At 44.3% G+C, this 18766-nt stretch overlaps 1 protein-coding gene across 1 annotated transcript in view; it reads right to left on the bottom strand.

Annotated features, from left to right (window-relative positions):
* Nucleotides 1-466: 466 nt before the first annotated feature.
* Nucleotides 467-18766, bottom strand: part of cacna1g (calcium channel, voltage-dependent, T type, alpha 1G subunit) — a 372532-nt gene continuing 354232 nt past the window's right edge. Inside the window, exon 35 of the mRNA XM_070857502.1 lies at nucleotides 467-7097. Coding sequence (XP_070713603.1) covers nucleotides 6246-7097 — 852 coding nt within the window. The 3' untranslated portion in view covers nucleotides 467-6245. The remainder of the gene's footprint in view (nucleotides 7098-18766) is intronic.

Genomic DNA, 18766 nt, shown 5'->3' with positions numbered 1-18766 from the left:
TTCCCGATTTAATAAGGATTTCCCTCAGTTCCTCCTTCTTACTAGATCCTCTGACTCCTTTTATATCCGGAAGGTTGTTTGTGTCCTCCTTAGTGAATACCGAACCAAAGTACTTGTTCAATTGGTCTGCCATTTCTTTGTTCCCAGTTGTTCACAAATAGAAGAGAATGCGGTCAAGCACGTTATGTTGCCACTCAGCTGAAGCATCCGGAAAGGAAATACATGGATTGGTGATTGATGTGCAAAAAGTTTGTTCTCTTGTCCTTGGGTTCCCAGGAAGTGAGTTGGGCAATAAGAACTCTGTTTACTTCCCTTCACTCCGTTAACTTGGAACCTGGCTGAGTCTCGGAAAACTCACCATCCGGAAGGAGCATGACTGTGAAGACCAGGTCACAAGTTGAAGACTCAATCTCATTACTTTTCAAATCAAAGGACACAGCAAATGAGGGCACCACCGACACACTGAGAATCTTCTCTATTTATTTTAAAGCATAATTTAAAATTCATTTTCATCTACATAAAAGTAGGGCTACTGCATAAACATTTGAGAAAATCAGGACACAGTTTATCTAAAAGGAACCAACGTTTTGCACGAGAATATGGAGCAAAAATGTGGTAATACAAGACACGTCTGTCACTGGACACACATCCTCTCTGCTTTGCTATTGGAGGTTCCCTCATCTCTTTCAAAACTGCTGCGAAAAACAGTGAAGCCATTGGTTGCTGGTCCACTCAGAGAGAATTTGGACATTTTCAGACATTGTTTTCAGACAGTGATCTTCAGACGTTGCAAAAGCTGGAGATCTCCCCTGCTTACAAGCCAGCAGGAACAGAAGAGTAGAGAGTGTGATACTTTATACCATTATCCTGTTTTGGCTATTATACAAAAACATCATATCTTCTCCTGCACAGGTGTGTTTATTGTTTCATCTCAAACATTGCATATTGACTATTGAGAGGATTCAGTTCATGTTGGTAACGACAAGTATATAAATATATATTGTTAAATATGTTCAATTTTCCAGAATGTACTTGACTAAAGAGTTGTACATCAGACTAGATACTATTCCCTGTACAGAAATTGAATTTACAGGAGATTGGTGACATTGATCCCTACAGCTTTTTATTGATAAAGGAAACTTGAACGAATTAGAAAAAGGTTACTGAATTTTGACAACTTTGGGGTGGGGGAGGGCTAGGCTGAACAATCTATCGCTTACTAGATAATGATTATAATTATCAAACCCACAATGAACTCCAGCAGTCAGGTAATGTTAGACTAATATAACACTGTCATTTGAAAGGTAATACTTTTTTTTGTTGTTGTAAGTTTTAAACTCCCTTCTTCCCAAAATAAAACCTACTGTGACCTGAATATCACAAGGCTCGTGAGCACAATAAATTTTAAATCAAATTTATCCCTGCTGGCTGATAAAGGAATGCAATTTCAGCGCAATTAGCATTCCTTACTTTTTGGTAAAATACTATTTTCAATGTATATGTAGCAGTATACATTTGACTTGAAACTCCAATGACATCATCGGTTATTTTAATGTCTGATCGGAAATAGATGCCTGAAACCAGAATTATCACCTCTGAATGACCTTCCTGTGACCTGGAGCAATCTTTTGGAAAATAAAACAGCTCTGTCATGAAGTAACTTTTTCATTTTTTTTCTTTTTTTTTGCAAAAATAGTCTCTTTGCAGCTTCAATAGTCTTACAACAATTTTCAAAAGTGTTGATTTTTAAACAGATGTACAAATCTTGGAGCAGAATGCCATCTCTTCCCCCCCACCCCGCCCCCGGTCTGATTTACTTGCCTGTCCTCTTCAGCATGTCCCCCAGTATAAATTTTGAATGGTTAAAAAACAAATGCAGATTTTCTGTCTTGTGTGTGTATGTGTTTTAATAATGAATAAAGTATCGTTTTTTTAAAAAAAGAAACAGGGCTTCTTGAAACCTGTTCCTGTTTTCTGTCACAGAACTGTAATATTTTCGAGGGCAAGTCTTGATGGAAAAAAAATTAGACAGTGCTTAAAGTGATCATTCACTCACACATTCATTAATTCATTCACCTATCTGCGTTATAACCAACAGCGCTTTTCGCACTGGACTTTATTCAAATGTAAATCTATCTTTGGCAAAATCTATTAACATGTACCTACCTATAAAAAGAAAAAAATCAGGAAATCCTTCCTGCTTCTATTTAAGTGGGACTCTACAGGAAGTGTTCTACACGTACCTTTTTACAGCACTGCTGGCATGAGAATTAAACCGATTGTCAGCAACCATCAGCTAGCAACACTTGCGCCAATTATCGAATTCTCGAATTTTTTTTATATAAGGGTGTCTGTACAATACGTTTTTTTTAAACCGTGGAGGCATTGAATGGAGTAAATGAAGTGATTTTAGATGCATTAAGCGTAGAGGAAAGGACCCGTACTATTGGAGACCTGAAACACTCCTGTTTCTCTAATGGTGAGATGTGAATTAAAAATGTAAGCACTGTTACAAAATTTCAGGAACCTGTTGCATTATTAATACAATTGCTGTTTGGTGAATATGAAGCTTTTTGGTGCAGAAAAAGTCTTCAGCCAATTGAAGTAATAATAGTGTTGAAAGGCCGAGCTGAACAGAGTGACGGTTTGGAGTGACTAAAAGGTGGATTGGTCAGATCACCATCCTTTTTTTTTCAGGTTCCTAAGTTTGATCTTACTTCATACTTTTCTTGCCAAAATAATCACATTAGGAACATAGGACTAGTAGCCCCTCGAGTCTGTTCCACCATTCAATTAAATCATGGCCGATCTGTGTCTTAACTCCCTTTACCCGCCTTAATACCCTTACCTAACAAAGGTCTATCAATCTCAGTTTTGCAAATTTTCAATTGACCCCCAGCCTCAACAGCTTTTTTGGGGGGCAGAGAGTTCAAAATTTCCACAACCTTTTGTGCGATGAAGTGCTTCCTGACATCATGCCTGAACGGCCTAGCTCTAACATTCAGGTTATTCCCCCGCCCTCCTACACCAGAGGACGTAGTTTCTCTCTAGGGCAGCAGACGGCTTATTTCAGCCGGTGCTTGATGATGCTGGCCCGATGACTCCAATCCTGTGACCGGGTTCAAATTCAACATCCTGCCTGTGTATTGATTGAAATCGACTAGCAGAAAATTGCTTTTCCAACAGGTGCTGAAAGCAAGCAAGGGACTACGACTGTAACTTAGGCTGAACTATAAAACTTTAATGTTACACCGGCTTTGTAAACTATCCAGGTATTCAAATGTGACACCAAACCCCAGTGCCAGGTCTTTGGAAAGCACTTTACAACTAGCAATCAATGCATCCAAAAAGAGCATAATGAGATCAACAAAATTATATATGTCACATTTCTGAATGTCTAGGTGATCCCGAACTTAACTCTGAAGAATCTCTGCCCTAAGAATCCATTTACCTTAATTTAGTTTCTCATTGAAGAGCCACCAATGTTGTTGCCCTGATCGCACAGACCCACTATATGGTCCAAAAAAATACCTGAATACAGCATAGAATTTAACAACTATTAAATACAATTTCTCTATAATATATACTACATAAATATTAACATTGCACTGCACTGTGTCTATTTTGATCAGTATTTTCTCTGCAATGTATTCTATATGGAAGATAGCAGGATAGGAAGAAACAGGTTGCAGCAGTGGCTATTTTTAAACCTCTGAAGTTTTACATTGTCGGTAACTTTCCCCTTGTGCTGGAGTGAATTCTACTCAAGCCCAAGGAACGTGTTACAAATACTTACATTTAAATAAACATGATTTCTAGCTGGTAAGATCTTAACGAGAGTGGTCCTATAAGGTATGTGCAATGGCTGTAGATGAATAACCTACAGTAATCTGACAAACGCTTACACACTTACATACACACACCCACCCACGCACGCACAAACTAGCAATGGTAGAGATCACTGTAATGCTCAGACTGTCTGCATACAGTAATCTGCAATGTTAAAGTGCTGGTGTGCTTCGAACTAATCGAATCAATGTGATTGAGCTACAAGGGTACAATGCAGAATGTTCTCGAACAAAGATCTTGCACACGTATAGCACTGGAAAGCCCAAGGCTGGGTATGCGCCCCAAGAAAGTAAGGGATTTAAATACTGCTCCATATATTGGACATCAGTAGAACAATTTGCTCTTTGTCATCTGTAGTATCAGAATTCATTAACACTCCTACAAAATTCATGGTATCATTTCAATTCAGCCTTGTCTGCTTTTGATGCGATGACCCAGAACTTAGACCTTGACAGCTGCTCAACATAAGGTGCCATCAATGTAGTCAAAGCTGTCAATGTTAAGGGCCTTCGGATATCCATTCCCCTTGTCCCACCATTTAGAAGAATGTTTTGCCTGACTTCCTTAGACTTCCTGCAGGGCGTGAACAGTGTGACTGATGTATCCAGCAATGTATTTCTCTGAGAGATTCAAAGTCAGGGACCATACATCTAGCACTGTATAAATCACTTACAAAAGGAACGGTAATTATTGGATGCGTTCTTAATATGGGCAAAAGAAATGATCTTCCTCAAAAAAGTTGACTCCCTGTCTGGTATTAAGTGGACGCCCAATCAGCACGGGTTCAAGTTTTGGCAGAAAGCAATAAAAATCCGATCTGGAATTGGAGATGGTAAATATTCAGGGTTCCATCACATCTGGAGATATGCGGGAAGAATTGCCTGAAAGGGATGCCATTTTCTACACAATTATAGAACAGTACCATGCCTAGCGAGAGGAACAGAAGGTTGAATTCAAGCAATAATTTTATTTTTTGAAGCAATGGGGATTTTTAAGGAGCAACCAGCCATGGTTGTCATTGACAAATATTAAGCTTTGGGATTCCACTCCCCACCCTTTATTATTGAGTTGCTATGACAATCCTGGACATGGGAAATAGCAAAATGTAATGATGCACAGTCATCGGAGATACATTTTCCAGTGTCAAGAAGATGCTAGGTCAGGTAATTTATTGATTCGGGATGACCATTTGAAATAAAAAAAAACAACCTTTGCTTAAAGAGTATGGGTTGTGACATTTTGCAGAGATTAACTGACTGGAATCTTCAATATATTTAACACAAGTTCTAGCTGTCATCTATCTTTGGCCACATCATGGCACCATCCCTGATCTCTTATTACAAACATATATTACTTCACAATCGAGTCTATATGAACTGAAACGAACCGCGTCCAGTTAACAGCTAGAGCAACATTAAATTCGGACAGCGTTAGCAGAACCAAGGGAGTTGTCTGCAGCCAATATAGTTTCAGAAGTCACGAATCGTTTAGAATTGAAAAAATAATGAAAATGGGACCAATTCACCAAACCTAACTGGTGCGAGTAGTTATAGTTCGACCAATGTCCCAATGAGCAAACCAATTGATAAATAAATAAGGATAACAGATCAGGAGATAAACATCAGAAACAGCAGTACCCTGCAACAGAAGTGTAACCCATACATACAACAGCTACAGTATTAAAATCGTGTCTTGGTTAGAAATTGAGAAGACCTTACAGAGTCTCGGTTACAGTGGAGTGCCATTTTTCGATACCAGGCAACCAATAATTTCAGTTAACCACACAGATTGAGTAAATATTGCAATTTATTTTATTTATAAATATTATTCTTTTTTCTAAATATATTAATGGTTGGATCTTTGTTTTTTGCCTTTTGGAAAATAAAGAAAATGTCCAGACCAACTCAATTGAATTCTGATTAAAATGAATGGCAACTACTATTATTTAATTAATATTTTGTTTAAAAAAATAATTCTCGGGATGTGAATGTCGCTGACAAGGCTGGCATTTATTGCCCATCCTTAGTTGCCCCAAACTGAGTTACAAAGCAAATCCTGGAATGTACCGGTATTTTGTTGTGAAAATATTACCATTCGGCATATTACCTCCCAATTTCAAAAGAAAAAACCTTTTACATTTGAAAAAAAGTGACGCTCCACTGTTCTGGACTATCTGGATCAATGGTCAGTCAACCACCTGCTTGAGTGCAAGGCAGAGCAGCATTGTGAGGGCTCCAGTAACCTTGGTTACTGATTGGATGGGGGAAAGGGGTGGGGGAGGTGTTAGTGGGGGCTTGACCTCCAGTGCCAGTCAGAATGCAAAATTCTTCGTTAATGTTAGGAAAGGATGAACAAAAATTGTCTTTTTGGCAACATAAACAGATCAACGCTCTAGTTCAGTGGTCCCCCTCGGCCTGATCCAAGGAAAAACTGGGAAGAGTCAGCAAATCCCTTGCCGGAGAAGGAGAGGTGGGCGTGCTTTCGGGAAGCAGTGGGTCCGCCAGGTCCACAGAGTCCTTGTGAGGGGCCGAGTCACAGGACGGGGCACGCCTTCTCAAACACATGTTGTCACTAGAGGACATTTGCCCGTGAGTACCTTGCATCGCCGTGTGGTGGTCCTCTGGCGGGTCTATAGAAATGCAGGGGGGGCTCATTTTCTGTTTCTGCCGGGCTGTGTGCAGACTGTCCAGTTCCGTCGCTGGCTGGCCAATGGTGCAGCAGGACGACGAGGAGAATCGCTGCTGCGGACTGGCTTCCACGGAGGAGCAGATCTCAATTGAATGTCTCCGAGGATCGTCCAACCACGAGGTGGGCTTGGCCAAGAATCCTTGCGTGTCCACACTGTAGTACTTTTTGACGTCTCTCATCGTGAGGTTCCCGGTGCTGCTGCAGACCTTCGAGGGCACCGGAGGGCACAGGGGAGGTTTGGAGGCTCTCTTGTTGCTGCTGTTGATCTGAGAGACTTCCTGGTCTGCTGAGTCAGGGAGTTCCCTGAAGGGATTCCGGGCGTGACGCGGCGAAGCTGTCCCATAGTTAGTGATGTTGCATTGGTTACGGCTGTGCTGCTGGATATGGACACTGTGCTTGGTGGGTGCGTTGGGTGAGGCAGGCACTAACACCACAGGCGGCTGCACACCGGACACATGGGGCACAGACTCATTCAAAGACGATGGTTCGTTCGGCTGTATTTGCACGTTTTCCTTGGACTCCGTGTACAGTGGATCCAGAGAATCATTTGTTACAGCGACCTAAGTTGGGTGTTAAAGTGTGGGGGCGGAGGGGAGTGGGAGGAACAGAACAGGCCAAAGGAAGGTTAGTTTGATTACAATTGTTAGATCTCTTTCGTGCTGTGGTAATTAAAACATATGCCAACTATTGCTTTTCTTGCAAAATTATAAAAGGCAAAAGATTCAGTGCATAACTAATTAATCTGTGCTTGTCAGTACTGGTTAACACACTAAATGAGCCAGTAATGATTAAATACAGGCAGTATACAATTCTATAATGAAGGTATTCGACTAGAATTGAGGGATTTTGAACTTTCTAATGTTTGAAAAGCAAATTGACTTTATTTTGATATTTATGCTGCCATCATATATTTCTCCTCACACCCAGTGAGTTTTTATACAGCTCTTTCCCTTTCGGGGGATGAAATGAGGCTGCAAAAGGTTGCACATGGTCTGTGGGAGGAGTGCCAGATTCAGTGGCCACGTCCGGCAGTGATGCCGGGGGTAATTTTCACCTTCCTGTTTGGGCGGAAAACTGGCGGGACGGCTTTCCCGATTTTCTGGGTGGGTTCGGTAACGGGTGGGCAGTCCGCTCTGCCAGTTTAGTGCCCAAGGGTGAAGGTGAATATTACCCCCACTCCCCCCCCCCTCTCACCTTTCGCCGAGAGCGCAAGATTGAACAGAACAGCATACTTGCATAAGAAAACAATGCTTTCCTGAAACAATTTGCATCCAGCGCAATTAGGGAGACTAAATCATTAAATTACCACCTACCCCAGTTTCCACAACATTCTCTGCCACCCAGTGCTACTGCAACAACGGCACCCAATGTTCTTGGGTTGTGTTGAGTCTGTACCATTCCCAGGGTTTTCCAACCTCCATTTCCCAAGCCTGTGGGTGTGAATATTAGGTGAGCAGACAATGGCCTGGACTGGGCGTGTCGTGTAGTGTAGGTGGAGTGTAGCCTGCTGACACTCACTGTCTAGGCTGACATGAAGAAAGCTAGCTCTCCGATTAGAACTGTAAAACCACGCTCGATGGCCCAAACATTGTCAGTCTGCAAATTTATTCATGTTTGCCTGTATTTTGCCGCAGTCCTCCTCTGTATTAACTAACCCCCCGCCCGCCCGCAATTTGATGTCGTCCACAATGAGATGTACAAGGGTCACTGGTAGCATAGTGTCCTCCACACTGGATGATAGGCCTGAACTTTTGATGACCATCATCTGTGCTGCTAATGGTCCTGGCTGACAAGATGTAAACATACGGGTCGGAATTTTCTGGAGAAAGGCGGGTTGGGGGCGAGCGGGCTCCGATGAGGTCGGGAAACTTGGGAGGCAGGGTTTCCCCGCAGGCCCTGCCGACTTTAATGAGAAGGCTTGATTTGCATGTCAGGCTGTGGTATCCCGCGCCGCACGGAACAAGTAGGGAGGGTTCATGTGAGGCCTGAGGGCTGGGCAATGGATCGGGGAGGTGGAGAGTGGATCGGGAAGGGGGTGGGGGCGGCTTGGAGAGAACACCGGAGGCTGGGCAATGGATTGGGGGGAGGTCGAGAGAAAACACAGGGGGCTGGGCAATGGACTGGTGGGGAGTGGGGGAGGGAGAGAGAACTGGGGATCGGGACCTGGGAAAGGCTGGCGATAGGGGCCTTTCAGGAATGAAGTTAGGAAACACTTCTACACACAAAGGATGATATAAGTTTGGAACAGCCTTCTGCAAACAGCAGTTGATGCTGGGTCAATTGTTAGTATTAAATCTGAGATTGATGGATTTCTGTTAAACAAAGGTATATGGGGCAAAGAAGGGTGTATGGAGTTAGGTCAGAGATCAGCCATGACCTCATTGAATAGCAGATCAGGCTAAATGATGTACTCCTGTTCCTACGCATCTTGCTCACAACTGGTTTCACCATTCATCCCCATATTTGGCTGGAGCATATTACGGGTCAGAGCCACCCACTATCCCAGGATCATTCTGGAGAACAAAGATAACCTCAGACTTCTTTTCCCCACTACCAACTTTAAACTCCTCTCGCATCCAACAAGTGCAAGGAGCCCATGGAACTCTGTCGATAAGATTGAGACGATCCATTCAGCTGCCTCCCTCCTTTCCTTTTGCCCACCAAGCCAACCCCCCCCACCCACCCCGCCCCCCTCCCCACCCCCGCTACCAGAGACTCTGCCCCAGTCCTGGTACCGCATCATTTTCTAGTTTCTCTTCTATCTTCACCTGATGACCTCTCCAAGCTCATCATGTCCATGAGGCCCAGCTGCCTGGAACCCATTCCCAAAGCCATCATCTTCGGCCCCCGCCACAAATTCTGTACCATTACCATTTCCTGGCCACTGTCTCAGGTTAACGCAGACTGGTCAAAACCTGAGTGCCTGACTCCTTATGCACTCGATCCCAAAAACCATCTACATCCACCTCTGTAATATCGTCCACCTCCACCCCTGCTTCATTGGCAGCTCCACCTCATTGGCGGCTGAAACCCTCACCCATGCCTTTGTCACCTCCAGACTAGAATATTCCAGTGCTCTCCTGGCAGACCTCCCCATCCTCTATAACCTTGTAAATGTCAGCTTATTAATAAAACTGCGCTGCCTATATTTTAACCCTCAACAAATCCTGTTGATCCAGCACTTCTGCCCTTGCTGACTTATATTGGCTTCTGGTCCTTCAACGTCTCCAGATTAAAATTCCGAAGGGGCAGGTGTATGTAAAAGGGCTGACTTTCCTCTTCTGAGCAGCTGTGGAGCACTCAGTTCTAAAATGGGGTAAGAGAGACAAGGACCTGTTACTGAGTCTTCACTCCATTCCCAGCACATCGGCAAGGGTGGTGCATAGCACTAATACTCCCAACAGGTTCAATCATGGCATGAGCTGGAAGGGGCCACAACTTCCCCATCTGCCTCATTTTTCTCACCCCAACAGCGAAGGGGTGCCCATTTTGAGGGGCGCCCAGAAGGCTTCAGGCCCTGTGCCCAAATTTGAGATTAAGGAAGGAAAGACAAGATGGAAGCTGGAAAAAGGTAAGTAGCATTCTTTATTAGGTACAGGCCATCATCCTCAGGTGTGGCGGCCATTCTGGTTGCTGTTTTGGACAGCTATTATTGCTGCTACAGACCTCTCGGGCTGGATTTAGGTCCCATTGTTTCCAACTGCAAGACCCTGCCGTGGGCAAGCCTGTGCTGGGGTGTGTCCGGCATAAACTACTACTCTGGACACAGAATTCCAGGCGGGTTCAGGTGAGGTCAGGAAGAGTACCCTGTGGGTGTGGCCAGCATAGAGGTGGAGGGGAAGCCCTAAATTGTCGGACTGGATTCTTTTTTTTAAATTGAGAGGTGTGCAACAGTGCAATAATAGTATGAGGACCTTCCCAAGGCAGGTACGTCTGTCGCTATCAATTTTCAATAAGAACATAAGAAATAGGAGCAGGAATCGGCCATTTGGCCCCTTGAGCCTGCTCCACCATTCAATAAGATCATGACTGATCTGATCGTGGCCTCAGCTCCACTTCCCTGCCTGGTCCCCATAACCCTTCACTCCCTTATCATTCAAAAATCTGTCTATCTCCACCTTAAATATATTCAATGACCCAGCCTCCACAGCTCTCTGGGGTAGAGAATTCCAAGGATTCATGACCCTTCGAGAGAAGAAATTCCATCTCATTTCCATTTTAAATGGGCGACCCCTTATTCTGAAACTATGCCGCTTAGTTCTAGATTCCCCTATGAGAGGAACCATCCTCTTTAATAAGAACATAAGAATATAAGAACATAAGAAATAGGAACAGGAGTAGGCCATATGGCCCCTCGAGCCTGCTCCGCCATTCAATAAGATCATGGCTGATCTAATCATGGACTCAAATCCACTTTCTTGCCCGCTCCCCCTAACCCTTATCCCCTTATCGTTTAATAAACTGTCTATTTCTGTCTTAAATTTATTCAATGTCCCAGCTTCCACAGCTCTCTGAGGCAGCGAATTCCAGAGAGTTTCAGCCCTCTGAGAGAAGAGATTTCTCCTCATCTCTGTTTTAAATGGGCGGCTCCTTATTCTAAGATCATGCCCTCTAGTTCTAGTCTGCCCCATCAGTGGAAACATCCTCTCTGCATCCACCTTGTCAAGCCCCTTCATAATCTTATACGTTTCGATAAGATCACCTCTCATTCTTCTGAATTCCAATGAGTAGAGGCCCAACCTACTCAACCTTTCCTCATAAGTCAACCCCTTCATCCCCGGAATCAACCTAGTGAAACTTCTCTGAACTGCCTCCAAAGCAAGAATATCCTTTCGTAAATATGGAAACCAAAACTGCACGCAGTATTCCAGGTGTGGCCTCACCAATACCTTGTATAGCTGTAGCACGACTTCCCTGCTTTTATACTCCATCCCCTTTGCAATAAAGGCCAAGATACCATTGGTCTTCCTGATCACTTGCTGTACCTGCATACTATCTTTCTGCGTTTCATGCACAAGTACCCCCAAGTACTGCGGCACTTTGCAATCTTTCTCCATTTAAATAATAACTTGCTCTTTGATTTTTTTCTGCCAAAGTGCATGACTTCGCACTTTCCAACATTATACTCCATCTGCCAAATTTTTGCCCACTCACTTAGCCTGTCTATGTCCTTTTGTAGATTTTTTGTGTCCTCCTCACACATTGCTTTCCTCCTATCTTTGTGTCATCAGCAAACTTGGCTACGTTATGCTCAGTCTCTTCTTCCAAGTCATTAATATGGATTGTAAATAGTTGGGATCCCAGCACTGATCCCTGTGGCACCTCACTAGTTGCCAACCAGAGAATGAACCATTTATCCTGACTCTCTGTTTCTGTTAGTTAGCCAATCCTCTATCCATGCTAATATATTACCCCCAACCCTGTGAACTTTTATCTTGTGCAGTAACCTTTTCTTGTGGCACCTTGTTAAATGCCTTCTGGATATCCAAATACACCACATCCACTGGTTTCCCTTTATCCACCCTGTTCATTACATCCTCGAAGAACTCCAGCAAATTTGTCAAATATGACTTCCCTTCATAAATCCATGCTGACTCTGCCTGACTGAATTTTGCTTTTCCAAATGTCCTGCTACTGCTTCTTTAATAATGGACGTCAACATTTTCCCAACCACAGATATTAGGCTAACTGGTCTATAGTTTCCTGCTTTTTGTCTGCCTCCTTTTTTAAATAGGGGCGTTACATTTGCAGTTTTCCAATCTGCTGGGACCTCCCCAGAATCCAGGGAATTTTGGTAAATTACAACCAATGCATCCACAATCCCTGCCGCTACTTCTCTTAAGACCTTCGGATGCAAACCAGGTCTAGGGGATTTATCTGCCTTTAGTTCCATTATCTTACTGAGTACCACCTCCTTAGTGATTGTGATTGTGTTAAGTTCCTCCCCCGCTATAGCCACTTGACTATCCACTGTTGGAATATTGTTGGTGTCCTCTACCGTAAAGGCTGATACAAAATATTTGTTCAGAGTTTCTGCCATCTTCATGTTCCCCATTACTAATTTCCCGGTCTTGTCCTCTAAGGGGCCAACATTTACTTTAGCCACTCTTTTCCTTTTTATTTACCTATAGAAAGTCTTGCTATCTGTTTTTATATTTTGTGCTAGTTTACTTTCATGATCTATTTTACCTTAATCATTTTTTTAGCTGTTCTTTGCTGGCTTTTAAAAGCTTCCCAGTCTTCTGTCCTCCCACTAGTTTTGGCCACTTTGTAGGCCCTTGTTTTTAATTGGATACCGTCCTTAATTTTCTTAGTTAGCCATGGATGGCTATCTTTTTTCTTACACCCTTTCCTCCTCACTGGAATATATTTTTCTTGAGAGTTGTGAAATATCTCCTTAAATATACACTACTGTTCATCAACCGTCCTACACTTTAATCTATTTTCCCAGTCCACTTTACCCAACTCTGCCCTCATACCTTCATAGTCTCCTTTATTTAAGCTTCATACCTTGGTTAGAGATCCAACTTTCTCACCCTCCATCTGGATTTGAAATTCAATCATGCTATGATTACTCTTTGCATCTATCCTGTCCAGGCTCCTCAGAATCTTATACATTTCAATAAGATCACCTCTCATTCTTCTAAACTCCAATGAGTATAGGCCCAACCTGCTCAACCTTTCTTCATATGACAACCCCTTCATCTCAGGAATCAACCTTCTCTGAACTGCCTCTAATGCAAATATATCCCTCCTTAAATAAGGAGACCAAAACTGTACGCAGTACTCCAGGTGTGGTCTCACCAATGCCCTGTAGCAGGATTTCCCTACTTTTATACTCCATCCCCCTTGCAATAAAGGCCAACATTCCATTTGCCTTCCTAATTACTTACTGTATCTGCATACTAACTTTTTGTGTTTCATGTACAAGGACCTCCAGATCCCTCTGTATTGCAGCATTTTGAAATCTCTCCCCATTTAAATAATAATTTGCTTTTTTATTTTTCCTACCAAAGTGGATAACCTCACATTTTCCCACATTATTGTCCATCTGTCAAATTTTTGCCCACTCAGTCTATATCCCTTTGCAGATTATTTGCGTCCCCCTCCCAACTTGCTTTCCCACCTATCTTTGTATCACTCTTTGTCACTGTTTTTTTCTTCTTCTCCTATTTCCCTTCAGCCTCTCCTGAAGATGTACTTTATGGACTTAGATTCAACAGTCCTTCAGCACTTTATTCAAGAGACCATTCTGCACATGAGAGATCGAGCTGTGAGTATTGGCAGGCTATTCCTGGGTGAGAAGAGATGAAGACCCAGCCAAGTGCCATCTTGTCCTCACATTTATCCACACACACTTTCCAGCATGGGTCAATGGGCTGTGGTCAGGTTTGGTAACCCTGACTCAATTCTTTCCCCACCCTCTCGATCGCGGGGCCTTGAGACCTTGTGTGTCACCCTTACCATCATCCCAACTGAGGTCAACTAACTCAACAGAGACCGGGACTCCAACTCCAGACCTTCCTGTTGTGCATGCCTTAGTGTCAAATAGGCAGTGCGTTAATGCACTTAGTTAGCAGGAGAGCTCAACCACAGATTCTTAATTGCCCAGGACCCAGCTTGCCAGAGATCTCTGTTGTCATCATCATCATAAGCAGTCCCTCGAAATGAGGATGACTTGCTTCCACGCCAAAAAAGGATGAGATCATAGGTGTTTCAATGAAGGACCTAATATTCCAGATCCTGAACTACATCTTGAAGGGTGGAAGATGACTGTGCGTGGATTTTTTTAAAGTGTTGTAGCCATTGCACCCCAGCCACCACAGGGACTTGACAGAGTTAGGTCTTGGTCCAGTGGCAAGGATTGACCAAGACAACTGGAGACCTTCTCTGCTGCACGGACCGAGTGCGCACACATATTGCAGTGTGGGCTGGCCTGTGCTGCCCCTGGGCCCATGGCCCCGAACTCTCACCTCTCCTGGGCCCAGATCACGTCCTCTACAATCTCTCGTCGCTCCTTTGCCCCGACCTTTGTACTGGCATGCCAGCAGCCCTTTAAATGAGATTCTTTTCTGGCAGAAGTTTCGACATGATGATCAATGAGGGGTAACTTTAATTTTGGGCAATTGTGTGAAACGGGAGATCTGGATTCAGCAGCCCCTTGTACAACTCTCCAAGTGAAGTCAATGGAAATCGGGAGAGATGTGTACTGGGTTTCTGAATCGATATCGCCCATTTTACACTCTCGCACAATTACCCTCATTCTTTCTAAACTTTTAATCGCACATGGCTCCATTTATTCCAATTTTTTTGCTTCCTTTACTCAACAGAATTAGAGCACTTGCATGCGAATGATTTATTTGACAATGATTGCACATTTTAAATCAAATTATTTTAAAAATATATTTTCAATGATCGACATTTTTTGCATGAAAATCTGAGCCTAATGGTCAAAAAGCAAATAAAGCTCCAGTGGTAAGCCTGTCAAACATCATACGTGTAACCATTTGTACTGAAGAAATGGAAAGGCTGGTGTTAGTGTGAGTTGCTGGAAATACAGCTTCAATACACGAGGGAAACAGGCTCCACACATCAACACATTCATTGTGAACACACTTTAGTTAATGATGTGTGCATGACAGCAGTATGGTTGTCATCCTTGGAGTGGGGAGGGAGTAAGTAGGGAATGGATTAACAACAAGAGTTTCTGTGATGGACAGGGTTATTACCAAGACAACCAGGATGAAAAAGACTCAACTACGTGTTGTCAAAACATAAAAGGGAGAAAAGAAAAATCAGACAGAAATGAAAAAAATTCAAGAGTAAGAATAAAGCAAGTAATACAAAATGAAATGTGAGTTCCTTCAAATGTACTCTATAATAAAAATGTCACTGCATTTCGATCCTAATAAATAATCTTTACAAAAGGGTAAGTTGTTATTAGGAAATTTAGGGCGAGAAATTGGCCTCGTTTGCGCCCCCTCGTTAGCACCTCCGGGGAGCAATAACGGGGCGCTATTGGGTGTGCGCCCGAGCGTGGCGAGAGTACCAACACCCGCTAAATTCACCTGGAGGTTAGCGGCGGCGGTAACCCCTAGCAAGCTCTGCGATCTCCTGCACCCGGAGATCGTGATGTCATCGCCCCGGTAGCGCTCCGGACGTGAACTTCAGTTCCGCCCCCTGCCGCTTCTCCGGGCGACAACACCGACAGCTGCAGGAGGTGTTGTTCGGGAGGCCGACTGCTTGGGAGCGATAATTAAAGGTAAGGTCGCTTGTTTTTTTTATCCTTTAGGTTGTGTTTTGAAAACCTTGATGTGCCGCGATGGATCAGCCCTGCCCTCTGCTCGAGAGCTTGGGGCTGATCGCCGCGGACTGCGGTTGCTGTCAGCGACGAAGGACATCGATATCACGCAGAGCCTGCAGCGATGGCCCTTCCCTTTAAGGGAGGGAAGGAGCCTCGGACCCTGGAAGCGCTGCCCTCGACATTGGGCACGCTGCACCACTACCGCCCCTCTTGATGGTTTTAGCCCTCCAAGGGAAGTGGTAGCGCTTTATTTAGTGCTCCACTTCCTTCTTCGAGCGCTAAACCGGAAGTTTGCGTCAGAGTCCCTCACGTAGTGCCCGGCGATACCTTTGTGCTGCCGCAAAAGTTATCGCCTCAAACGGGACGTTACGCAATTTCACCCCCTTTCGGTCATAAACCAGATGTTCTTATCTATAATGGAACTGGCCCCTGTGTCATTCTATGTAGCCAGACACTGCAAGTCAGGCACTATATGGTGAGTATCACTACTTCTGAAGAGGTGAAACAGTGTGATATTCACACACAGGCTTCTACATCAAATTTCACTCTGTAAACTTAAATTCGAATTGCTGAGGAGAGCTGGGCAGCCTATCACCTTCTTGGATAATGCTACTGGTGACCTCAGACTCCATTAGCCTGATTCCTTTACTGAACTCGACAGCCTCTTCCCTTTTCCCTTGAATTGTTTGCGCGCATCAAGGTGCTGCAAGATGAGACGCTTTCCATTTTTGGCATTCGGTGCTGGAATCTAGTTTTCCCAGGTCAGGCATGGCACAGTTAGATGCCGAGTGAGGTTCCCTCTCTGCTGTCCACGATTGTGTCTCAACTGCAGAAGAGCGCCCTTTTGCTGCACCAGTGTGACACTTCAATTCTCCACATCTCCATTTTGTGGTCTCTCTAAGCAAGGTTAGCAACTTGTGCCAAATCATGAACAACTCTGTGTCATAGATCTGTCTAATCAATCCATTTCACTCAAGACATCTTAAAAGTCAGCAAAGGAGACTTTCATCTCAGGATTCTCAGTTGATTCTGCTTAGAAGCAATTAACACAAGATGCTAATGTCCAGTCCCACCTTCAGAATGACATCTTGTTCTGGCATTAACCTACCCCATGCAGAACTTCTATTCTTGACTATTTTCTCTCCTGAAGCTGCTGACTCTTGCTGGGATATGATTCAACACATGTCAGCCTTCACCTGTAAGCCTAGATAGAGTTAGGAGGTTATTTGACCAGCGGACGGCCTTATCCCATTCTCAAAACAACATCCACAAGGGCATTAATATAAAAGCAAAATACTGTGGATGCTGGAACAGCTTGATATTCAGTGGTGGGGGTACGGTCGAGGGGGAGCTGGGAGGACGTGCCAGAGGGTTGGTGATCAGCTTCTGCAAGGTAGAGGTTGGTTCACCAAACAACAACAGCGCCACCCTAGTCAGCAGGTTTAATGACAAGGTTGGGGTTGGTTCTGAGAGAACAGAGTGCTGCAAGTTCGGAGGGAGGGAGGGAGGTTGGAATGAGTGAGGGGAGCAGAGAAATTGAGACGGCCGATGTCAAACTGGCAGTTCCCAATGAATCGATCTAGAGAATGTACAAAGCCAAAGGGAGGGGTCCTGAAGATGGGAGAAAGGGTCAGCTCTACGGAGGAGAAGACTCCTGGCCAAAGAAGTGGGCATGGAGATGAAGGCAACAGAAGAGCTTAGCATCGTGCCAGGCTCAAAATTCATTGAGTTGGAGGGCGTAAGGGGATGCAGCTGAGGCCTGTCAGTTCTGACGCAAGGTCATCGACCTGAAATGTGACCCCTGTTTCTCTCGCCACAGATGAAGCCTGACCTGCTAAGTGCATCCAACATTTTCTAGTGGGATTCACTGGCTATTGATCAGAAGTGGGAACCCCCTGGATGATTTCCCGCCACCCCCCCTCCCTAGCCCACGGGGCACTAAAATCAACATCAATGCCCCAACTGTTACCCCACACTGAGATCAGCTAATTCAATGCAGACCAAGAACACTTGGGAGCTCTGCTTTCATCTTCGGAGTTGAGACAGAGAATGAAATACGCGGTGACTAATTTTACGGTTAACAATACGTGGACAGGAGCACACACGAGCTTCATATAATTATGGGGCTGAAGATTTCAGTGCGCCTACCCCTAATTTGGACATATTGCAACTCCCAGCCTACAGGCCTCCAACCATTAACTTTAATGGACAAAAAAAAAATCGCATGCTGGCCGCGTGTGAATTTTGCGCCATGCACTCTTGGCGTGCACCCTGCCACGTGGGAATTTTTATCTTGCGTAGATCACTCGAAATCAGCAGCAACTCGGCACCAACTGTTGATGGTTTTTGAGAGAATGGACTGTAATAGTGTTCCCCCCCTTAGTGGACTACTGTGGTAATGCAACTGCTGAGGTAAATAATAAAAGGGTCATGTGGCAAAGTCACATGATCACAGGTTTTCTGTATTGGAGCCATCTTGTGTTCCTTAGTGATGTTGTAAGAATATATCACACGGACACCAACTGCACTTGTATGAGAGGACAGCAGCAGGAGTTGCCTCGGGTAGTTGTGGGGAGAATGGTGGCGGAATTAGAAAGGAGAGTGAAGAAACTTGTAGGAAGAATAGCAGCTACGATTTCAATGGTGCCGGCTCCAGACAGGAGATTGGTGGGGGGGCGGGGCGGGGGCGTCAGTGCTGGATTTAGGAGCAAAACTGTGGCGTGGGAATAGGTCTGGAGGTGAATGAATAGATTGGAAGATGGTCCAACTAGAATCACTGGTAAACTGCTCTGGGGTGTGAGCAAAGGGCTAACAGAAAAAGGTGAGTGTAAAGAAATGTCAGATTGGAGTCATTTAAATCAATGAACGATGGCTGGAACATCACGGATCACCGAGTTTGCTAAGAGCGCAGCTGTTGAGAAATAG

Source organism: Pristiophorus japonicus, chromosome 16 (genome assembly GCF_044704955.1).
Source record: "Pristiophorus japonicus isolate sPriJap1 chromosome 16, sPriJap1.hap1, whole genome shotgun sequence".
NCBI lineage: Eukaryota > Metazoa > Chordata > Chondrichthyes > Pristiophoridae > Pristiophorus > Pristiophorus japonicus.
This window is presented reverse-complemented; position numbering and strand designations above follow the sequence as displayed.